We start from the raw sequence: 24,317 nt of genomic DNA on the forward strand, positions 1-24,317 counted from the left end.
TAAAAATAGGATTAATATATTAAAAACATTTTATTTAAAATAATACAACATGAATAGAGATTTATTTAAAATGAGTAATGTTGTAAGGAAATTTAAGATTATTTTGTTTAAAAGAAGAAAAAAAAAATACATGCATCCATGAAGAAATGACGAACTTCCAAACAAACCTACTCGAATGTCGTAGCATGGGCACTGTTGCGCGGGGAACAAGAATGTGGCGTGACCTGTGGATAAAGACAATATAAAAAAAAAAAACGCAAAATCCCTAACTAGAAATCAGAAAATATTTTTTTAGGTGCATAAAGAAGATGAAGTGAATATTATATTAAAGAAAATCACTCCTTTCAACTAAACTTACCTTTTAAAATAAAAATAAGATATATTAAAAATTTTAAAAAGTAATATTATAATTATAATATACTCTGAAACTGTAATACACATGTAATCCCTCATTTCATTGATAAATAATAATAATAACTTGAAATAAAAAATTATTTGTTCATTTATTTTTATATGCATCTCAAAAAGGTCATTTTATATTAATAGTTAATATTTAATTTAATACATCATTAGTGTTAATATTTTACCATATATCACAATTTATAATTAAATGAATTTAATTAATTTCTTATTATAAACCTTTGAATTAGTTTATTTATAGAAAACAAATAACGTGTAGATACTTTTTTCATTTAAATTTTTTGAAAACTTAAAAAAAAGAGTTATTTTAATATTTTTATTTGTTCCTGAAAAATCTAAGCAAACCTTTTGTCTCTCTCTATTTACTGTGTAGCGGGAAACATATTTTTTTTCTGACGCAGTCTCCATAGCCATACACTGACATAGCTTCTACGCTGCTCATCGCCAATATCAGATTTTTACGCGTTTCAGAGCTCAAACAATGTCTCAGTTCAAGTGGGAAGCCGATAAAATGTAAGGAAACCACTGATTTTTTGAACCTGCTTCCTTCTTTTCTATTTTCTTTTTACCCATTTTCTTGTTTCTTGTTCTTCCTCTTTGATTTCTCTCTTTTGGGTTTTGTTCAGTTTCTTGTATTGGTGGCTTCTGTGCTCCCCGCTTCTTCCCTCGTGTTTTTGTTTTAGGGTTTAGGTTTTTCGTGTGATCGTGTTGGTGTTGAGTTTTTGGGTTTTCTTGCACCCCCTTCTGTTACCTGTTCATTGCTGCTTGTGTTGCAAGCCTTTTGCATTATCTGCGTTTTATTGTTCTCTTGCGTCTCTTCTTTGATTTGTTTCTGCATTTCACTCCAAGCTTTGATTTTTCTTTCGGATGTTTTCAGTTTCGAGTAGTTCATGTGTAAACTTACCCACCACTCGACCTTTAGCCTGCTTTTATTTTTTATCTTTATTTTTTCGTTCTCTTTTGCATTATCTTATCAACTATTTTATGCATGGTGTGCTTTACATTTATGGCTTTATGTTTTACCAGCAATCACATTATTTGGTTGTTGTGCTTGTCTCTGTTATGTCACTTTCGAAAAGAAAATGCTTCTTGTTTCAGGTCATTGTCACGTGGAGTGGATGTTTTGTGTTTGTTAGACTTGACATTGTCTAGCTTGTATTTGTATCTGCACTATCCCCAGTCAGTCTTGTTGGTTGCTGATTGCTATCACTTTGATTATTTTATTATAGTTTTCTCAACATTTCTAATTAACTGTGTTTGCCAATTTTTGGGGTTGGGGAGCAGGTTAGATTTGTATATTCACGATTATCTCATGAAGAGACAGTTACATGCTACCGCAAGAACATTTCAGGCTGAAGGAAATGTTTCAACGAATCCTATTGGTAAGATAATAATATAGGCTTTTTTAGGGGAAAGAAATTAGGTATATGCAAATGCAACTGCTCTTCTAATTTACTGAATTTGACCTTTACTTTTGGCCGCATGCTCCAGCTATAGATGCACCTGGTGGTTTTCTTTTTGAGTGGTGGTCTGTCTTCTGGGACATATATATTGCCATGGTAAATCAGAAGCACCCAGAAGCAGCAGTTTCTTGCAGTAAGGTGTGTTTTTCTTTTTAATATACATCAATTAATCTTTTCCTATTTTGCATGATTAATTCCTTGCTATCCTTCTTAATATATATTCATTTTTATCTTCCTGCTTCTAATATTGGTAAATGGGAACCAAGGTTAAGTATGCGCTTCCTGATGATGCTCTTTCTTTTGTACATATGCCTATATGAATTTTTAAAAATCTCATGAAGCATGTGTGTGTGTATATTAGTGTAACAGTCCATGATTTGGTATTTATTATTTACTAGCCATTATTTTCATTGCATTTCTATTTTCTGTGGTTTTAAGATGATTAGACATTGACATCTGGCAAGTTAAGTTATTAGGTCACTGTCAAAACAAGAACTAGATGTTTGTTTCAATATATCTAGTTAGCCCTTATTTATGTGTTTAATATGCAGTACAGACCACAAATCATTAATGTCAGCTTTGTATAAATTTGAAAATGACAGAATCAACAAATTAAGGCTCGACTAATGCAGAATCAACAGGAGCAAGAGCTTCAGAATACAAACCAGAATCAACAAAATGAACAAATGCAACTCTTATTGCAAAGACATGCTTGGCGGCAGCAGCAGCAGCAGCAATTTCTGCGTGGATTTCATCTTATTAGTGGTAGTGCTAGATGTCCTATTAGCAATGATCCTTTGATGAGACAGAACCTGGCAACTTCTAATGCTATGGCAACAAAAACATATGAAGACAGGTTGAAGCTTCCACTTCAGAAAGATGCTTTAGATGATGCAAACATTCAGGTATCTAGTCTGTCTGGGATTATAACATGGCCCTGCTGTTTTTATATGATTAGAATCACATGTCTGTACTGTTTATTATATTATGCAGCAAAAAGTAGTTGATGATGTTGGTCAGCTTCTAAACCCAAACCATGCCTCATTGTTGAAAGCAGCAGTAACAACTGGTGAACAGGCTAGAGGGTGCGTGCCAATTGTTTTCTTTGATGAGAACACTTATTATTCATGTCGTCTTATTCTTGATTGCTTGTCTCAGTCTGGGCTGAATTTGCTAGTTGTCAAATTTCTGTTTGCAGACAGATATTGCTCAGTGCACCTAGCATTTTACAGGGGGATATTCAAAATGTTCAAAATCTGAACCAGAAACTTCCAGGGTCTACACAAGTAATTGTGAAAATTATTATTGTTTTGATTTGTATACAACCCAATTTCTAATTTATAATATTTTGTATTTACTGGTCTTGGCTCCTGAAACAGGACATAAAAAGTGATATGAATGCAATGATGAGGTCTCAAGCAGTTGTTTCAGAAGGATCCTTTATCGGTTGTCATGGTACTCTTTTTGTTGTTTCAAATTAAACTTATTGTTTCTAAATTTACTTTCACTTGTTAGTGTTTCAATGTAGACTTGGTAAGTTCAATAAGGGATCTTTGAAGATATTCAATCTTTTGTTAATTTTCAGCTAGTTATCACTCCTTTTTTTGGAAGTGCAAGCTATTTGTTTTATTCCTGTTGACTGAACATGATTGTACATAGTATCTATGCTTATCAAGAGTTACTTGGAACTGTTCTTTCACGAGGATATAAATAGTGTTTGGACACTCAAGACATGCAAAATATTTTGAATATTGGGTACGGTCCGTACGGATACATCAATTTAAAAAAATATTTGACTGAATAACTTAATGTTTCTGGTATTTGTTCAAAAACATATGTCGGAAGTCAGAACCTTGGTCATGATTCAAAGCTTTTGAATGGCTGAGGCAATTGCATCATTTGCTCAGGTGTCTTCAGCTCTGTAATTGACTTCAACTGTCTCCAGTTTTCTTATGCTTTGTTTTCTCAACCAACATCGTCTGCAAATGCACCTCCTTTTTTATCACTTATGCAATTTGATTTATAGTTTATTCCTCCCTCCCAAAAACTATCAATTCGAATTAACATAATTACAATATAGTTTAGGAACTCTTTTTAAAGTCTATATATATTTGATAATTGTTCTCTTTGGTTATTGTTCACATCGTTAAAGTAAAAAAAACATTATATTTTTAGAATCTGTTACATCATACCAGAGATATGAAATCATTCACTGGTGACCTTCCCCTGGCATGCTAAGCTTTTGGGTGATATGGTTTTCTGAACATAAGTCCGTTTGGTGTCAAATGGAAAAGTAGAAATTATGATGCAAAATAGAAGTTATGGATTTCCAAAGTCTAAATTCAATTATCTTCTTGCACATGGTTCTTGTACCTTAAAAATTGCTACTGTAAATGAACTTTAAGGAACCTTACTTATTCAATGACATGCTGTTGTTTTCGAAGTTAAAGACATATCATAAATATAATTATGAAATAAGAATGTGATGCATGATTTTTATGCTCATTACTATGAACACATCTTCCTTGTCTTTTTAAGGAACATCTAAATCAATTCAATATTTTCCACTGGCTTTTCTAGGCTTTTTAAGCTATTGGACCGAATACCTCAACACAAATATGTCAGCTTTGATATCTTGAAATACTTAACATTCCCTACTATGAATCATAGTTGCTTTATATGCCATCTTAATAACAATATCTCTTGGATTTGTATTATATTGTAATTGTGATGGTTTGATTTTAGAATTTGCATTTGATTTTTAGTTGACAATTATTCTCATTTTAGGTTCAAATCAAGGTGGTAGCAATTTGACTCAGAAAGGATGGCCTCTAGAAGTAAGACTCGCTTTGACCTAATTCTCCCTAACAAAATTAAAATTATGATGCTGTTTCTATGTTGTTTCCCGGGTCCATCTTTCTTGGATCATTGATTTGTCAAATTCAAATTTCAAACAATAAATCTGAATATATTAGGGAATAGCATGTGGTGAAGACGTGCAATGTTGCTACATTTATTGGATTACATTGATAGATAACATTGTCTTTTTCAACATAACAGTGATTACTATCTTTGTCTAGGAATTCATTAAGGTTGAAGATTGGACACTATCCTTAGAAAATAGGATTGTGCTATTGAAGCAAACTCTCTTTTAAATCCCTTACAATAGAGGGGCATTACCTGTCTGGTTCAATGGTAGGGGAAGCTTCTCTGCTTGGCTTGGGCATAACTTTACTGTTGGCCTCTGTTAAGTTTTAATTTATAATATGAGAGGCCATTGTAAAATTGAAATTGCCTAAATTGGCTGTGATATGGATATTTTAGTTTACTAAGTATTGTGCTTTAAATTTCATCGTTGAGGAAATATAAAATAACAATATAAGGCTATCTATCTCTTCATTTTTTCTTTCATCTAGGTAATGTAGGTACATCAATGTTCTTTCTACTGTCCAAGCAATCCTATTTATGAATTGATCACAACTATTTTAGGGACTGGATGAGCTTCGCTCGGGATTTCTCCAGCCAAATAATTTAATGCAGTCTTCACAATCTTTCAGTCAACTTTCTCTACGGCAGCAACTTATGCTTCAGGCACAACAAAATTTGATTTCTCCTTCTGCCAGTGATTTTGAGAGCAGAAGACCCAGGATGCTTGTTAATGATCAAAACATGGCTCTTTTGAAAGATGGCCAATCAAATTCTGTAGGTGATTTAATTCCCAATAACAGGTCACCTGCTCAAGTTTGTTCCTCAGTGTTGCCCCATCCAGACTCAGATATGTACCTTAAGGTATCACCTAGACAATTTCACTTGTGGCTGATTTGGATTAACTTCTCCACCACTTAGAATGTATTCCATCAGAAATTATTGCCTCTGGACTGCCCCAAAGTATTTATTCTATAGTAAATTGTCTTTTACAGCAACAAATTCAAAAGAGCAGTCAGCAGCTTCAACAATATTCACAGCACCCTCTTTTGAGCCATCAATCTGAGTCTCTCCAGAAGCAAGGAAAAGATGGTCCTGGAAGCATTACAGTAGAGGGCAGTGTGTCCAATACCTTACAAGGAAACAAACAGGTTTTCATCCGCTGCTTTTGAACAGTATTTACTGGCTGCAATGCATATCTAGGTCTTTTAATCAGTTTGCTTGCTCGTGTCATTTCAAGGTTTCCAAAAGTATAACAGGGCAAAAGCGAAAACCAGCATCATCTTCAGATCCTGCCAATAGCTCTGGAACTGCAAACACTACAGGACCACCTACCAATTCACCTTCAACAGCATCTACACAAACACCCGCAGACATGATGACAGTGTCAACTCTGCATCAGAATGTTCCTTCCTCTAAGTCGTCATTTATGTTTGGTACTGATGGTTTTGGATCACTTTCATCAGTGCAGAATCAATTGGTCAGCGTCTCCTTCATAAGTATTTTCTTAGGATTATTTCTTATATTCATTGCCTGATTTGAGAAGAATATTTTCTGAAAAACATGTTTGTGATATCCTAATACTGCACCAAGTTTTATTGAGAATTCCTATTTCTATCTTTGTCACATGGAATGCTTTTTATCTATACTACAATAATGGACTGAAAAAAGATAAGGTTTCGAAGCATGGAAATATCTAGGCACTCTAAAAAAACTACATGACAGCAAGGCAATTGAATTATTATTTCGCAGGCTGATATGGATCACCTTGGGGGTGATGGATGTTTTGGTGACAATGTCGAGTCATTCTTATCTCTCGATGAATCAGATGTTAGCGAAAAAGTTGGCAAAGGTATGATAAATCTGATAGATGAATTATCTGCCCTCTCTTTTCCCCCTTCCAAAAATATCCCAATCCAATAGGCACTTTGTGGTTTGGATCTTATGTGACTATATGGAAAAGCCTAAGATTTCTAATTCAAATGGTTCACTGTTCATTAGAAGTCGCATTCAAGAATATGAAGCATATAATGGCAAGTTCGCATAAAGTTGAGTGTTGTCACTTCTCATCAGATGGAAAACTTCTTGCTACAGGTGGCCATGATAACAAGGTATGTGCTAGATTGATCCAACTTTAGCTATGAAATGACCTCCATTTCAGTAGAAATGTTGCATTTAGTGGATGTTGGAAGAAACTTTGGTTTCTTGATTTGAATTTGAATTTGTTGTGGTGAAATTTGTGGTTATGAATCTTGGACTCCATTGGTTGGTTTGACAAGTGAACCAGCCAGGTAATAACATTGATGAAATTATTTTTCTGCTGTGTGGTGCAGGCTTCTTTGTGGTGCACAGAATTGTTTAACCTGAAATCAACACTTGAAGAGCACAGTGAATGGATAAGTGATGTTCGATTTTGTCCAAGCATGTTGCGTGTTGCTACATCCTCAGCAGATAAAACTGTTAGGGTTTGGGATGTTGATAATGTAAGTCAAGATTTTCATTGGTCAAATTCAATTCTCTTTTTTCAGAGTTAAGTTAATTTGGTTAGTAAAGAAGTTGAGAATTTTCTTATGATGTACAATTTATGTTGTGAAATCACTAAATCCTTTAGCCTCTGTTTGAATGGAGAGAAAATGAGGGGGGAGAGAGAAAAAGGGAAGAGGGAAATTTTGATATTTTATTTTGTAAGGTAAACTTTTCTTTCCTTTTTCTCTTCAACCAAATAAAAGAAAATACACTGTTTTTATCTCCTGTTTTTCTTTCCTCTCTTTCTCCATAACCAAACATAATGTTAAAATATTACATTAGTCTAATCTTTTTTTTTTTTTTTTGCACAGCAAAAAATTAGTCTAATCTTACTTCTTACATGTCTTAATGTTAATCACATTTACACCCTATTTTTTCATTAGCCTTATATTTCTTTTATGATCCCCCTCTTTCATTTGTTGGCCATTAAAATGTCAACAACTTCATAAATTGTTATAGCCTATAATTATTAATGAGTTTGATATGAAAACCTGTTTAGAACAATTGGAGAAGTAGGGTATGGTCATAAATGATTGAAAGTAGAGGAAATAAGTCAAAGATGGAGGGGATTTGGTGTCTTCTATTGCTGGAACTTGTCAATAAATTACCCTGGAGTTGGTTCCTTACTTTTTTTCCTGTATGTATGCATGCTGTTTGATAGCCAGTAAATTTTAGCAGTTAGCTTTAATAATGTAACTGTGTGGTGAAAATTAACTTTGCTGGTATTAGTGTGGAAAGTTGTCTAGCTTCAAAATTTTATGATTTATCATTTGTTTAGTCTAAGGGGTGCATCAGATATTTTTCTTATATCAATTTAGGTGCTATTAATTAGGTGATACTTTCTTTTATTTTTCTCATATAATTGATGGAATTTTGATCATTCTTTGCAGCCAAGTTATTCTCTTCGAACATTCACAGGACATGCAACAACTGTGATGTCACTAGATTTTCACCCTAGCCAAGATGACCTTATTTGCTCTTGTGACAATAGTGAGATAAGATACTGGAGTATTAAAAATGGTAGTTGTACTGGGGTTCTCAAGGTATGAAATCTAAAAAAGTTGTTAAGCACATCCTAATTCTCAATGTATTGTTATAATTTGATTGCAAATAACTTATTTTTCCAATATTTTATCAGGGTGGTGCAACTCAGATGAGATTTCAACCTGGCTTGGGAAGGCTTCTTGCAGCTGCAGTGGATAATTCCGTATCCATTTTTGATGTGGAAACCCAGGGTTGCAGACTTAAATTACAGGTCAGCTGTGAATTTTGTTTATAGTACCCTTATTTACTTGTATTTCTGATGCTAAGTTTTAATCAATCATAAACAACACTAGAACTTCCAGTTTTAGATTATTTTGCTATTTACCTAAAGATAGATTCATTTTACATTGTGTACTATGTAAAAACTTAAAATTATATTATGTCCTCTTTAATATTAATGTAATGAGATGACTGTATAATTAACATCTTTTTTTGGTTTCATTAAGCTTCAGTTTTTTTTTTTACTTGATAGAACATTATGGCGGAAGTTGATCCATGTAGCCGACCCCACCTAGTGGGATAAGGCGTTGTTGTAAGCTTCAGTTTTTTCAAATATCTAATCTAAATTTTTTGTTTTATATTATTTAGTCATTCCAATTTTAATTGCCTGTATGAAAGATTTATTTTATATTGTATACCCCATATAGAAACTCAAATTATAAGTCCTCTTGGTCATACTTTACTTATCTCCCGATCGAACTCCGAATTAGTCAGGATTTTTTTCCCTTAATGAATCGGAGGGTTATGAACAACAAATTATACTAAGTCCTCTTTAATAACATCTACTACATGATTAAATTAAAGGTTCAATATTAAATAATAATAATTATTATTATTTGTTTGAAAAAATAGTTGAATATATGTAAAGGCCTGTGCAAGGCACAGGTGGAGAGCTAGTACAATACAAAACAATAACGTCTCGTTCCATTTTGTGTTGTTCGTGTGCCGGACATTAATTTAGTTATTTTTCTCAACATGATCTAGAATTTATCCATTGATGCCACCTTTCTCTCTTTTTTTCTCCCCCTCCTTGGAGTGAAACTCTTGACTATTGATTATTTATCAATCTTGTTCTGGTGCTCTCCATTTTAGGGCCATACTACTGTTGTCCGATCTGTGTGTTGGGATTTGTATGGAAATTTTTTGGCTTCTCTTAGTGCTGATATGGTTAGAGTATGGCGTGTTGTGTCTGGTGGCAAAGGGGAATGCATTCACGAGTTGAACGCATCCAGGAACAAATTCAACACCTGTGTTTTCCATCCCTTCTATCCTTTGCTGGTCATTGGCTGCCATGAGGTATAAGTTATCTTCTGTCTTGTAATTACTATATCAGAATAAAACATGTTATTATATCTGTGCACCAATATAAATTATCATCCTTTTCTTGATGTGGAATCGTGGGGATTTCAGACTCTTGTGCTGTGGGACTTTGGTGAGAAGAAGACAGTGACTCTGCATGCACATGACGATGTTGTATCTTCCTTGGCGATGTCTAAAGTTACTGGGTTGGTGGCTTCAACTAGTCATGACAAGCATTTCAAGATCTGGAAGTGTGGCTAGCACTTTTGCCTCGTGGTGCTATTCACAATGTAGATAGATATTCCTTAAGGCTTCACCAAACACACTATCTGTTTTTTTTTTGTTGCTTCTTCCTTATATAAAGGTCCTGTTTAACAGTGAAAGGGATGTTTTGGATTTTGACCTGATCCCTGATTGCTTATACCCATACGACCCTTCTGAAAAGTTTCCCTACACTTTGGTTTAGAAATAGAAAAAGGGTATACAATGAAAGTGGTAAACCTCAAAATACATATGCTGATACATGTTTTGTAATTTTACTAGGGAAATATCATGCTTTTTTCTTTAGCCCCCACTCTCTCGATCCTATTTATATATGTTTTTTTATTCCGTCCGAATTGATAGTGTGCTTGAGAGAGGATCATTGCTATTTAGTTTAGTAAAAAAAAAATATATTCATCAAGTTGTTTATGGAAAGAAAGAATGCATACATATTGAGTAACATGTTATTCAGCCAGTTACGTTTGGTTCTGCCTGAAATTATTTATTTAGATTTAAAAGAGGAGAAAGAAAGGAATGATAAAGGGGGATTGCAGTTTATTTCGTAAAAGCTTTCTTTGTGTTGGGCTTTTCATTGAGTTTTTTCTTTTGGTCCATCTCCATTGTGAATCGAAATCGATGATTATGTGTCACGAGAGCATTTAGGTAAATGCACACCATAGGGTTAGATTGACGGTGTATGAGTATCGTGTCATGATTTCAGTCTTTAAGTTCAACTGTTCAAGGTTGTTGATGACCTATTGTGGTCCTTGGTACATGCATTGGTTAGATTTGGTGGCCGATTTTAATGTGAATGTTATTTTATCATTATTTAAGAAATTAAGTTAGAAATTGATTTATTTTGTTGGTGATAGTAACGAATTAGGTTAATTGAGTTAAATTGCTTCAAGTTTAACGTGAATACAAATGAATTTAAAAATTAATTATATATTTTTTTATTGAAAAATAAATTAATTCAAAAATAGAAATTTTTAATAATTAAAATATTTTTTTTATCACTACAATAATATAATTATAAAAAAAAAATGCACAAATCGATATTAAATAACAAAAGTTAAATTCCGTTAACCTCTATCATGCACGATACAATATAGACAAAAAGTAATTTTCTATGGTGCATGATATAATATATATTATTATTTTATTATTTATGTGATGATTTTGAAGTGTTCTTCTACAAGAATAATTTTGTTTTATGAGAGATTAAGTCTCTCCCTCAAAGAGCAAAGTTTTTACATCTAGGTATAATAACACTTATTGAAGGTGCTCTAATGATATAAGGAAAAAAGAATTAAAAAGAGCTTTTTTTTTTTTTTTATATTTGAAGGATTAAGAAAAATAAATTTAAATTTGAAGGACTAAAAAAAATATCATCCATATTTAAAGAAAAAACATATTTAAGTCAATTAAATCTATATTTAATTGGGTAGGATTGATTCACATCTTAAAAACTTTTTTGGGCAATCTAAACTATCCAATCAACATATTTTAATACATTTTTTTTCCTGAGTTTTTATCTATAGTCATTGTTTGTTTATCTATATTTTTTTTAATTTATACTAATTCAAGATAAGAATATTCATTGTCCTATAATAACTAATATTTTTTATTTTAATCTTAATTCATTCTATAATTATCACTTATATCATTATTTTTTAACTAAAATATAGTAAAAAAATTACTCAATAAACATGACCAAAATAAAACACTTGATAAGATGATAAGATCAAAATAAATAAAAGAAAAAAAAAGAAAAATGCAAGTACCAAAAGTCTAAAATTGATTAATAGAAAAATAAAAATATAGATAACTGGATCACGGTGTTAATTCGAGTGAAAAAGATTAGTTTAAAAATTAAACCATATGGTTCAAATTTAAAGTAAAAAATAATCAATTAAACTAATTTAATTAGTTTGATTTAAATTGTTGGATAAACATCCGTTGAAATCCTCAATAATATAGTAATGAAAGAGAAAATTCATATAAATTTTTAATACAATACATTTTTGACGAGATAAGAAAAAGAAAAAGAAAAGAAAAGTATGAAGAGATAGACAAAAAATATATAACTTATTGAATATTATTCACTTTCACCAAAATCTGTCATTACCAACCAGTAATCTGATTTCATGTCTAACAGAAACCCTATAAACCAATAGTACGTCACTTTACAACAATTTGTCCCTGAATTATGTAAAACAAAAATAATTTGGATAATGTATTCTTATTAGTTTACAAACCCTAAAAGCACACTAGTGCTATGCTATAATCATATCGCTATACAGATGTCACGCTTATTTTTATGAGGTATCGAAGATCTAACATACAATTTGGTTACAATGTCTCTAGTGGCTAGCAAGTCTCATCCCATCATCTCCTTTGGAAATTGAAGGATTTAATTGCAAAGGCAAATATAATTGCAAAAAATATGCAGAAGCCAGCCACCATAACAGCAGTAACGCACAAGAAATCATGCCTGTACCCAAACACGTGTTTGAGTACCTCTCTTATAGTCATCGAGTTTCCATTAGAGAGCTTCACTAAATGAGTATCACCACCATACTGTGAAGTTAGGAGACCATACAGACTCCAGGCTACAGGGTTTGCCCAGTAATACCATCTCCACCAAATAGGGATTCTCTGAGAAATTAAAGAAGCAGAAAAAGTTATTAGATGGCAGATTTTAGTGCACAAGTTGATGTATTTCTCACTCCACATATAATAACATGCCAATCAAAGTGTTCAGAGAATATCAAAGAATTCGTTGTTCAGGTATGCAATGGATCTGCCTAAAAGTTGCATCTCTTAAGTTTCGCAAGTAAGATACACAATTATTAAAAAAAAAAAAAAGCACTTCATATTTGAACATTCTCTAGAATTATGCATCTTGTCTTATTGCCATGTAAAATTAGCTGATTTGTTTTACGGTGGAACTATTGTTAGATTAGAACAAAACACTAACACACTAATTAAATAAAATTCTTAGGGAATCACAGAAAACATAAAGTTAATAGTTATTTTTGAGTAAAATCCTTTAAAACATTTTGGAATATCAGTTTAGTTTGGAGGATTTTACACCATTATAATACCCGATGATAAACTTTTGACATCAAAATAGTCAAGAAGTTATTGTTTATTGGGAGCAAATGGATGAATGCAGTCAATGACAAAAAATTATCAATTGAGTACCAATGAAGTATCAGTTTCCATACCTTGTGAGGAATCATAAAACCACTGAAAAGGTTCCACAACATATAAAATGGAGCAGCAATGATGGCAGCAACGTTATGATTTGGTGTGACAGCCGTTGTCATCATTCCATAGAAGGTAAAATATAACATCGTAAAATACATGAAGAATAAGTACCAAATGAACCTATCGAAAGTCCAGACAAAGGAAGCCATGGAATAGAATATTGAAGAGTATATAATAGCCTGTGCGAACACATAAGGGAACTCAATCACAACCTGCACATTGTAGGATAACAAGTGAGTCAACTTACGGAATCCTGCTATTTCCATGAACTAATTCTAAATGAATGTTATATCTGAAAAAATACCTGAGCAAATGCAAATGATAAAGCTGAATACATCCCTGCAGCTCTTTCTCTATAAGAAACAAATCTTTCCACGGAAACAACAGGCTGGACAGCTGTGCCATTTGTTATACCAATGAAGAGGATTGCAGAATACATCGATCCCATGGCATTGAATAGATCTTGCTGCGTCTCCCTGCAAAAATACTAACATGGTTGTTACATTGGTGATGTTGGTACTGTTCCCCAATCAGATTTGAAGTTTCACCTCGATAATAGGCATTGACATTTAATGGAATCCTTATTGCGGAGATTATCAAGATGAAACTCCAAATCTTTTGGTACAACATCTAAGTTTTCTCCAAACAGAGAATACATCAGACCCAGTGACAGTATAAATAAACCAAAATTAGTATATAGTTGCCCGACTGGAGTCTAACCATGCCATGAATATCCAGACATCTTGAATAGCACTTGGCCAACTATTATGGCCTCTCTTTTGGTGATTTAGAAAAAAAAAATACCGGTTACATTAAAACTTAAACTTTGTAAACTAATCTTCACGGTGTTCTAACCAAAACTTATTCAACAAGATGATAAAGTCTGTCAATTGCTCATGTCTAGCAGGGGTTTCTTAATATATGTTTACACATTTATGGCCTGGTTAGACATTGCAGGAGAGCATTGCAGAGATGTACCTAATAATGAAAATAAATGGAAAGTGCATAGCTTCCCAAATTTGAAACATTTGAAACAGAATGTTACTTGAAATTAAAGATCCATAGAAGAAAAGAAAAATGAATAGAGAAGGACCTTTTAGCACCAAATCTCCAGCATATCGACCCGAGCATCAATGAGATTATGACAGTGTAAAAAAAGCGAACAGCAGTGTACTGAGGGTTACGCCAGTAACAAAGATTTTGCTTCCATAGACAAGTTAGGAACTGCTCAAAAGATGACCGGCAATACTTTGTTGGAAAATGCAATTCTTTTGAATTACCACTAGGCTTGCTCAACCTTTCAACCAACTCTAGGTTATATCTGAAGAAAAACATGGTATGTTCATATAAATAAAAAAATCATGTACAAAATTTATCGCCAAAAAATATACATACTGATATAAACTTGATTTTCGGTAGATTTCTGCAAAGTCCACTCCCAGTCTGTTTTCTTCAACTGAAGAAGTAGCCTCCAGCATCCACGTAGCAGGGTTATATCCAGACCTGATCTTTGGAACTCCTTCGATTGCCTACATAGATAATTGATTTTTTGAATAATTGAGGATTGCTTTATCACCATTCGACCATATACCACTTGTTCAGTGAAAGCTAATCTTGCATCAACTGACCTCGAAATAACTAATAAGTTCACAAGATTTAGGGCCAAGTGGACCAGCATAAATGAGCTCTCCTCCCCTTTTCATAAACAGAAGCTGTAAAAGTTGGGATTTCATCAGACTAGTGAAGAGAAAGCAAGTGTTGAAAGAGCAATTCAAATAGAAAGATAATATATGATGCTCTCTTCGAAACCACCAATCATTTCATTATAGACAGGATCAGGAAAACTGGAATATACAACAGCTACGGGCATATGTTACATGTACACAAACAAAATAGAAAGAAATTAGAGTTTAACTATATAACAATGTCAACAGAAGAGTAAGTTGCTCCATGAGAGAGAGACATATGTTGCCTATTTTGATCATAAGTACAACTCCAAAATATCTATGTTTAAAATGAATGATTGAAAAGCCCTCTGCTAAAGAGAATACCTCATCAAAGGATTCAAATATGTCTATGCTAGGCTGATGGATCGTGCACACAATTGTTCGCCCAGTATTCACTATATTCCTCACAGTTCTCATCACAATTGCTGCAGCCCGGGCATCCAATCCAGAAGTGGGTTCATCCATGAAAACTATAGAAGGATTGGCAACCAATTCAACAGCTATAGTCAATCTTTTTCGTTGTTCAGTTGACAGACCATCAATTCCAGGTAGACCCACTAGTGCTCCACTTAACGGAGTGAGCTCCACAAGCTCCATGACCTCCTCAACGAAGGCCTGGTTATAAAAAATCTCCAGAAGTTATTTATTTATTTTTTATTAACAGAATACCAAAAGGTATTGCATGTGCCTATCCCTATAATATGCAGAAAGGCCATACTATGTCTCACACCTTTTGTGTCTCCAAGTCAACATCTGAAGATAATCGAAGCCAAGCAGAGAACAGTAAGGATTCCCAGACAGTCAAACAAGGTGAATGAACGTCAGTTTGCTCACAGTAACCAGAAATTCTTGCAAAAGAGTCTTGCCTTTTGGGATAACCAGATATATATACACTCCCTTCTATGACTCCACCAGTTTTTCTTCCAGCTAACACATCCATCAGCGTTGTTTTTCCGGCACCACTTACTCCAACCAATGCTGTCAACACACCAGGCCTAAAGGCTCCCGTAACATTAACAAGAAGCTGTAGCTTGTCCTCTACTATCCCTTGTTGTTTCAATTCCTGAAGCAGTAATTGAATAAAATAGCATTTCATGTACCATAAATTGTATTTTATAAATTAAAAGGTATGATCGGTTTATATACCAAAGGGACATCCACATAGTAATTGATATTGCTGAAAGCCATGGCAAGTGGTTGAAATGGGAGAACCATTCCTCTTTGCTTAAAATGCTTTCCTGGGAATATATGACAATTGGATGAAATGTCACGTCCCAGCTATTTAGTAACGGTGAAGTACAACACACACACACATAATCCATAATTTACAAACCACTTGAAGCCGAACGCTGCAAGTACTCTCTCAGCTCAATAACAACACTTTCCCCTTTTCGTCTCTTTTCTCTTTCTTGCAGCTCATCCTTTGAAACTACAGCTTGTTGTCTTCCCAAGGCTGATTCAAATATTAGGGAAATGAGATATATGGAAACACTCCTCTAAACAAAAGTTAATTTTGGTCTATGAAGCACAGATGGCACCGCAACATTAGACAAAGGGCTTGTAATACAGAATGTGTCTTACGATTAAGGTTAGCCAAGAAGATTGTAAATAGAATGTTGAACAAAATTGTGTATCCAACCATTGCCCCAAGACCAATCCAATACCAATAACTTTCTGCATACAAACTTCGCTCTTTTAATACTGCCTCACCCAATGAATAGGTGGTCTGATTTCCAGCTTTCTGCAAAGAGATTAAATAGTGAATACATTTTCAATGCAGTAAGGAAGTTAACATTTTCATCTGCATTTCCAAGGTAGCAAAATATTTACAACGGTTCTAAAAGAAACACTTGATTATAAATTTATAATAACGAGAAGGATTATACCTTATCCCAAGAATGTCCAAGGAACTCGTTCACAGAAGCTGAATTTTGTGCATACATCAAAGGAGAAATCCAAAAACCCCATACCCACCAAACAGGTATACGGTCTGCCCAAAAATAAGATATAAAGTCAGAAAAATTACTTTACCAAACCGAATTTAGAAACACGAAAATATTGCAATTCATGTTCGACCTCTTGAAATTATATATCCACCAAGAGCCATTACAACCAACATGGCAAAGGATCCAAAGGTATTGGATACTATCATATTCCGGCCCAAGGATCCTATCAAACGAAACAGACCTATAGACATCTGGTGCAGAAAGAAAAAAAGCAAGAACTGCCGCAAAAATCTGCAGGTCCAGTAGTACGCAAAATAGTCACTTAAAAAGAAACTCTAAGAATGAATGAAATTTGAAATCACAAAGTGAACATAAGAGTTACCTAGTAAATGCAGGATCATATCCACTTGCATAGTATGAGACCGCAACCCAGCATCCTGCCTCTATCAGGGAAGTTGGGATACTAAGGAACCAAGATGGGAGTGTATACGCCCAGCTAGGATAGAAGTGCAAATCTCTGTGCTTGTAAAGAACTGGAAGCTTTGCAACTAACATTGACACCTCGGTAAAACCATTGAAAAGAATAATAACCATAGAGAAGTACAATGCTCCAAGATATAAGCCTCCATCGTCAATTGTATTATGGTGCATCGTTGTTCGGAAGAAAACACTCATTGTAATCAACGCAACCAAAAGCAGCTGAAAGTAGTAAACAAGGGTCAAAATCAGCTACACAAACCTTACATTGTTACACCCATCTTAGAACCAATAAAAAGTCAAACGTTACAGTTAAACATATAAAAAAGATTATGAGATGGCTAAAACAATTTTTCACGACAAGTTAAAGAAAGAATTATCTAGTTTAAGAGACTACAAGAATTATTGTTTTTTCTTGAGGTGATTTTTATCACGAGAATTACTTTAAAACATCTATAAATCATTAACTCTTTTATGCTTTAACCGTATATTTATACCGGTAGGATTACCTGAACAAATTTAAAAACATAAATAAATGAATTCCGCTTCATAAGAAGCTTCTGCCACTGGTAATTAGTCTTGAGAAGTTCGAGCCTTTTCGCGCCATAGCTAAGAGTTGCCAAGGCGGCTGGATGATTATAGCGTCTATCGAAAGGTATGTTTAGCTTCTCAGACAAAATCCTTCCCTCACGATACAAGGAAAATGCTTCCGCGAACTTCCCAACAGGTACGTATCGGTAAGGGCGATCGAGAATGGACCAGTACTGCTCTTGGTCCTTCTTTGACGTAACCTGTTGACAAGAATTTTAAGTATGAAGTGAGCTGTCACTAAAATCAAATATAGTGGAAAACATAAATTAATTCCGATTACTCACTTCTTGTAAGAAATCTGCTACATTTTTTCGCTCAGGACAACTGAATCCCATTTGTTTGAAAAAATCAACAGCAGCTTCACGGGGGCCCTGATATACAATCTGACCCTCGCACAAAAGAATAACATCATCAAACAATTCATAGGTCTCTGGAGCTGGTTGAAGAAGAGATACTATTGTGGTCGCATCAAGTGCACGGGTTGAATGCTTAAGATATCTGATAATTTGATAAGTTGTTGAACTATCAAGACCAGTTGATATCTCATCCATGAACAGCACTCTAGCAGGACCAATTAATAATTCACCTGTATATCGGACATAAACTGATTAGCTTATACCTAAAACATCTAACGTGCTAGTCCACAAGACAAAGATAATGCATGTCCTTCCTTAACCTGTTGTAAGCCGCTTCTTTTGCCCCCCTGAGATGCCCTTGAGCATTTCATCTCCCACCAATGTGTCACCACATATGTCCAAACCTAATATCTTTGTGAGAAATATTTTAGTACTTGGGAGTTCGGAAGATCCAAAAACAACTAAAAAATGAAATAACGATATAATAATTCAGACATAAGACACATATACTAGTGGCTAATGAATCTTCATTGAGATTACTTGCTGAAAAAGTTAAGCTGTTTCGCATTTGGCCTTAGTGGATAATTTTGCATTAAAATGTTAACTATACTGATTTGACAAACCCTCATGTGACATCTTTTATAGTTTGTCACATGTCATCAAGTCAACAATGTTAGTGTAGTAAATGATGGAATGAAAGGACAACATAATCTAATAGATATTTTAAGAGATCAAAGTTAAATTTCTTAAATTCAGGAATTAAACTAAAGCAAAAAATATAAATGAGGGATCAGATTTTTATTTTAAACTTTTATATTTTTTACATTATTTGACATTTTATTTTAAGATTTACTAAAGTAGATCTACTTATTTTTTAAAATAAGTATTTTAGCAAATTATAATTTTGATTTTCTTAAAATATATCTAATATGTTGCTCACTAAAATACTCCTTCCAAAAGATGAGTATATATATATATATATATATATATATATATATATATATATATATATATATATATATATATATATATTATCATGTGAATATTACTAGGTTTAATGTGAGTATTTTAGTTAACTTGTTGTGACTCAGTTTGTGAGTCGTAACAATAACATGATCGAAAGCTAGCTAAAGAATTTTGGCCTAATCCAAGCTTTTGTTAATCCACCGTTCAATTTTGGCGACTTATGCGGGCCTTTCTCACCTCATACACACACACTCACTTGTTGTATCCAACAGAATAATTATTTTGCATAACGAATTCCATTAATAGTAAAAATATTTCAAAAAAAAAATCCCAAGCCAAAAATATTTCAGGACCTCAGGTCACAATCACAAGAAAACTCGTTGTGCATTCAAGAGTAACAGTACTTAGAGAATACCTTCATGATGTACTCCACCACAAGATTTGTTTCCTGTCCCCCGAGAGCTAATGACTACAAAAAGAAACTAGAGTAGATTAATTTGTATCCATACATAAAGTTTGATTATCATTTTTAGAAAAGAAAAATGAACAAGAGAAATGCTTTCCCTTACAAGGGAAACAAAAGAAAATGAAAAGGTACCTTCATGAATAGATCAAGATCTTCATCTGGTTTAATTCCAGCATTCTTTTCTCTTCTTGCAAGTTCCAGCAACATATCTGGTAAGAGTCAAAAATTAAGTAATTAGCATAGAAAAGTGCAAATTGAATATATGTTAACACAATCACGTAAAAGCCTACCAAATTTAAATCCAACGCCTTGACAGCGACCAGCAAACTGGAGAGTTTCTCTTACGGTCATCTCTGCCACATGCCAATCTTGTTGGCTAACATAAGCAGAGGTTCTCTGAGGAACGAATTCTTTCAGACTATGTCCATTGTATGTAATGTCCCCTGACATCTTCGAAGGGCATAAATACATATATGAGATGGGGGAAGAACCAAGGTTTAAATCCAAAATGGAGCATAGCAAGTATTGGCCATTAGGCCAATTATGCTATTTATTTATTATCAAGTATGAATCAAAATAGAGAAGGCATTTATTGGCTTTTTTATCCAGTTGTGTATACTGAAAATAAAATTCCGTAACATTAAAAAAAATTCCGTTAATAATATAAATATAGAAGTATTTACTTGCATCAGTTACATGATGCAAGTTAACTTTGAAGAGGAATTTTACAATGTCATTGTCGACTTCTTCAATAAAAATAATAAAATAATAATAAGTCAACCATAACATTGTCGACTTTACCTTCGACATTGAATTTTGTTATCAACTTTTTTTTTTGAGGTAACTATTTTTGTTATCAACTTACACCATACAAATAAATAGTTTTGTAGTTGCAATATTACTAAATCTTGACATTCTATATACGCAAAGTCTGCTTTATAGATAACTCCAAACAGATTGCAGAAAATCCTTCAGAATGAATCTCCGATTATTAGGATTTCGGAACGCTGTTCTTATTAATTCCAATCTCCAAGCAGCCTATTAATGCATTCTTAGTTGCGGGTACTCAGTTAAAACTTAAACAGCATGTCCGGCAAAAATTTCCAATACTATTGGCATATATAGTAGTTGGGTGTCCAGCCATAAAGAAACTCCATTTTAATTTTGTTAATCTAGCTAACTGGAAAACTTAATTAGTACCTGCAAACCAGGTCCTAGCCTACCAGCAAGAGCCAATAGTAGTGTTGTTTTTCCAGAGCTTGGTGGACCCAATAGCAACGTTAGCCTGCAAGAATAACAAAACCAAAATAATACATGCAAAAAAATTACAATTTGATTTTGACAAAATTACTATTAAAAATAGTATTTAATACAGTACGTGACAACTATGAGAACAAAAATTTTGCCAACAAAAATAAAAAGTAAAAAATGACAACGACATGTGTGATGTGTCTGCCTGCGTAATACCATGCATGTAACGTACGCAATTATTAGGAAAACAAAGTTGAAAAATATTCATCAATTTTGAATAAAATATAAGTATTAAAACAATGTTTTTGGAATCAATTTATTTGTTGTACCAAAAACGAGAAATCGGTTCGTAAATTTTAGGATTTTATCCATGTAAATTTTCTTTGATGAAAAAAAGTTACCCTTTTCTTTTCCTTTTGATATGTCAAACAGTCAAAGTGCAGTTAACGCTAGGTTGAACTATTGCCTCAGCAGTCAACAGAAAAAGGAAAAACAAAAAAACCAGGGGAATTAAACCGTGCATTTACCTAATGAGTAGTAGTAGTTAATACATGAATACGCTAAAACTTTATAAGTTAATGGTGCACTGATAGTACAAAATATTATTATTCAATTTTAAATTATTGAAATTATCATTATATAATTTTTAGATTAATTATTATAAAAATTAATAAATTTATCATATATGATAAATTATGATTAGATGATAATATAAAATTATTTTATATCATTAATACATAGTATATTTTATCTATTACTTTATTATACTATTTTTTGCTTTATTAGCGGTTCTTTCTTCTATCTTTTTTCTCTCTCTCCTTATATGCCTTGATTGGAGGGGATGAAAAAATAAAATGAACAAATATATAAATAATATACAAAAATGAGTGAAAATAAGTCAAAAATTAAAAAATATTGAAGATAAATTTAAAAAGGATAAAGAAAGACACAGGGAGATAAGTGAAATAAGTGAGAAATAGTAATGTTGATTTTATTATTTTAAAAATTATTTTAACTCTTTTATTTATTAAACAACCAAACTTAATTTTACTTTCCCCCCTCTAATTTCTCTCTTACCAGGCTGTATGTGTTTACGCATATGGACAAGGGGAGTCCAATACTAAAAATTTAGGTTTGACTTACGAAAATAAATAAATTTGTAAGACGAGAAATTGACTCATCTGAATAATTAAACTCAATTAAATTAACTCGTTTGTTTTTTTAATTAAGCGCAACGAGAATAATTGACAGTTTAACGAGTCAAAATCAAATAATCACATATAGCTCCACTCGTTCTCACAAATGGGTCCATGAATGATTTTTCTTTGCCTAATAAAATAATCACTTCTAAACCCTGACCTTGAAGGTCTAATAATCCCACTGATGTCTGCAAGAATTGTCAATTTGCTTCTCTTCCTTCTGTATATCCGCAACTGTCTTAAAAGAGCCTAATGACAAAACGGAAACACATTAGAACTACATCCAAAACAAGCTAAGAAACAAAATATACATAGCACAATCCAGATCAAAGCAAGGAAACGAAAGGAAAAGAAAAGTAAAGAAGAAAGCACCTCAGTCATATTGCAAATGAAATTGGGAATCGTAGGCAGAGCTCTGCTACCGACATGTACGTAAGTCTCAACGGTCAAGTTCTGAAATCGAACTTCGATCTTCGGAAACTCCAAAGCTACTCTGCAGAGATCACCATCGAGTAAAACACATTCAATAAAATTAGCCAGTAGCCACCTACATTCTCTTCCAGGCATGAAATATACATAACAGACTCTTTCCATCTTCAATTAATGCTCAGAACTCTTTCTAGCTAACAGAGGAAACATAATTGACGCAATTGCTTTTGAATCGCAAGTCCTGTTACTCAGTTACTCTACAAGAGAGAGAGAGAGAGAGAGAGAAATTACGCGTCAAATCGGCTTCTCATGCGTTGGAAGAACCTCTCAGGATCGTTGTCGACACAGTCAACGAGCCTTTGAAGAAGAAGGCGCTGCTCCTGCGCCTGGAGATCTCTGACGTCGATCTCTTTCATGTCGCCAATGACATTCTTGAAGATTCCACGGCGCGCTCGCTTATACGTCGGGAGCCTCTGGAGCGCCGCCCAGCGCAGCGCCTCCTCATCCTCCCCTTCCTCCCTGAAAGACGGCGATCTGGCGAAGGCGTTCTCGGCGGAGTTCCACATTGCTTAAGAAATGAGGTGAGTGATTGGGGATGAAGCTGCAGCGCTTCTACTACTAGTTGTTGTTGTTTTTAGCGTTGGTTAGTAGGTAGTTGGGACTTGAGAGTTGTGCATTAATGGGCGCACCCTTCTCCACAGACTGAGTTGGTGCCTTCGTTAAAGTGCATCATAGTGTCTGCGGACCCTCATTTAATAGCCGCGGGAAAGACAAGCCCATGGCCCATCTAATCTCCACACGCGCTCCTACTCCTACTCGCTCTCACTGAGGGCATCGCTGTAATTTTAAGATCCCCTCATGCCCAGTGAGTACTTTTTTGCAACGCTGGATATGCTGATTTGCTTTTCTTGTTTTGGGAAAATAATTGATACTTGGAGACCAAGATGGAGCACTTGCTACTTTCACCTGGCGCTAGCCTTCAGCTTCCATTCTTGCTTTTTTTTATATTTTTTTACTAGGGTATAATTCGAAATATCATTGATTTTTTTTTTTATAAATAAAATTTTAGGTGAGTTGGTCTTAGGAATTTATTAAAATCAAGACAACCTAAAAATTCAAAAAAACTTAAAGAAATATTTATTGATTATCCACCAATAAAATCTTTATATCAATAATGAGAATCCAATTCCATATTTTTTTTTGGAATTAGTTTGTTTCTTACTAATTAGATAAATCTTTCTTAATATATCATTGATTTTATTGGTGACTAATCGGTCATTTTTAATAGAATTTTTTTTATTATAATTTTTTCATTCATAATACTTGAATTCAAGATTTTACCTAAAGTATTTAAGTATGGTTCCACTCAAATTAATATCATTTATAAAGTGTATGAGTCTTGGACAAATTATTTTTACATCTTATCTTATTTATTGAAATTACTTGTGTTTTCCTAATTTAAGAATGAGGACTACATGGATTTCCCTCTTGTAATAAAAAAAACTACACATGAAAATAGGTCATACTAATCTACATTTTAGTAGGCTTGAGCTTTGTATGCTAAAAAATAAAGTGAGTCTATTCTATTATTTATTGTAAATTATTTTTGAATGTATGTTCTAAGTTATACAGAAATTTTTTGCTTAAAAGTCTATCTTTTGATAAGACTTATAAAGTTTGAGTTTGTTCTATTATTTA

At 33.4% G+C, this 24,317-nt stretch overlaps 2 protein-coding genes across 3 annotated transcripts; one reads left to right on the forward strand and one right to left on the reverse strand.

Moving 5' to 3' along the window:
* Positions 1-802: 802 nt before the first annotated feature.
* LOC114411722 (transcriptional corepressor LEUNIG-like) lies at positions 803-10,254 on the forward strand. The gene is made up of 18 exons (XM_028375389.1): positions 803-933; positions 1,705-1,802; positions 1,912-2,021; positions 2,486-2,788; positions 2,877-2,968; positions 3,082-3,169; positions 3,263-3,338; positions 4,671-4,720; positions 5,373-5,672; positions 5,804-5,959; positions 6,049-6,288; positions 6,561-6,660; positions 6,810-6,919; positions 7,142-7,291; positions 8,225-8,377; positions 8,473-8,589; positions 9,471-9,674; positions 9,789-10,254. The coding sequence occupies exons 1-18, from the start codon at positions 902-904 to the stop codon at positions 9,936-9,938; spliced, it is 2,529 nt and encodes an 842-aa protein (XP_028231190.1). The 5' UTR covers positions 803-901; the 3' UTR covers positions 9,939-10,254.
* Positions 10,255-12,018: 1,764 nt separating this feature from the next.
* Positions 12,019-23,337, reverse strand: LOC114411723 (ABC transporter G family member 32-like). 2 transcript variants are annotated; one of them, XM_028375391.1, is made up of 24 exons: positions 22,911-23,337; positions 22,563-22,683; positions 22,351-22,439; positions 20,941-21,025; positions 20,031-20,190; positions 19,873-19,949; positions 19,690-19,743; positions 18,629-18,719; positions 18,237-18,538; positions 17,871-18,152; positions 17,267-17,583; positions 17,015-17,175; positions 16,825-16,928; positions 16,520-16,679; positions 16,272-16,391; positions 16,085-16,176; positions 15,669-16,001; positions 15,263-15,553; positions 14,840-14,923; positions 14,607-14,740; positions 14,305-14,532; positions 13,516-13,687; positions 13,169-13,423; positions 12,019-12,596 (listed from the first exon to the last, which is right to left on the reverse strand). In XM_028375391.1, the coding sequence occupies exons 1-24, from the start codon at positions 23,183-23,185 to the stop codon at positions 12,327-12,329; spliced, it is 4,257 nt and encodes a 1,418-aa protein (XP_028231192.1). In that variant the 5' UTR covers positions 23,186-23,337; the 3' UTR covers positions 12,019-12,326. The 2 variants fall into 2 exon arrangements, 1 of the variants encoding a protein (XP_028231192.1); XR_003666517.1 differs by lacking the exon at positions 12,019-12,596 and having other exon boundaries at positions 13,251-13,423; positions 13,516-13,698.
* Positions 23,338-24,317: the final 980 nt, after the last annotated feature.

This window comes from Glycine soja, chromosome 5 (genome assembly GCF_004193775.1).
Source record: "Glycine soja cultivar W05 chromosome 5, ASM419377v2, whole genome shotgun sequence".
NCBI classification, from domain to species: domain Eukaryota; kingdom Viridiplantae; phylum Streptophyta; class Magnoliopsida; order Fabales; family Fabaceae; genus Glycine; species Glycine soja.

What these genes read in the sequence shown, in the direction of transcription:
- LOC114411722 (XM_028375389.1), top strand. Translation starts at nt 902, where the DNA reads ATGTCTCAGTTCAAGTGGGAAGCCGATAAAAT. An exon ending in ATCCTTTATCGGTTGTCATG is followed by an intron (nt 3,339 to 4,670) that starts GTACTCTTTTTG and finishes TTCTCATTTTAG; the next exon opens with GTTCAAATCAAGGTGGTAGC. An exon ending in TAGCGAAAAAGTTGGCAAAG is followed by an intron (nt 6,661 to 6,809) that starts GTATGATAAATC and finishes ACTGTTCATTAG; the next exon opens with AAGTCGCATTCAAGAATATG.
- LOC114411723 (XM_028375391.1), bottom strand. Translation starts at nt 23,185, where the DNA reads ATGTGGAACTCCGCCGAGAACGCCTTCGCCAGATCGCCGTCTTTCAGG. An exon ending in TAGCAGATTTCTTACAAGAA is followed by an intron (nt 18,153 to 18,236) that starts GTGAGTAATCGG and finishes TCTTGTCAACAG; the next exon opens with GTTACGTCAAAGAAGGACCA. An exon ending in GCAGCGTTCGGCTTCAAGTG is followed by an intron (nt 16,177 to 16,271) that starts GTTTGTAAATTA and finishes ATATATTCCCAG; the next exon opens with GAAAGCATTTTAAGCAAAGA.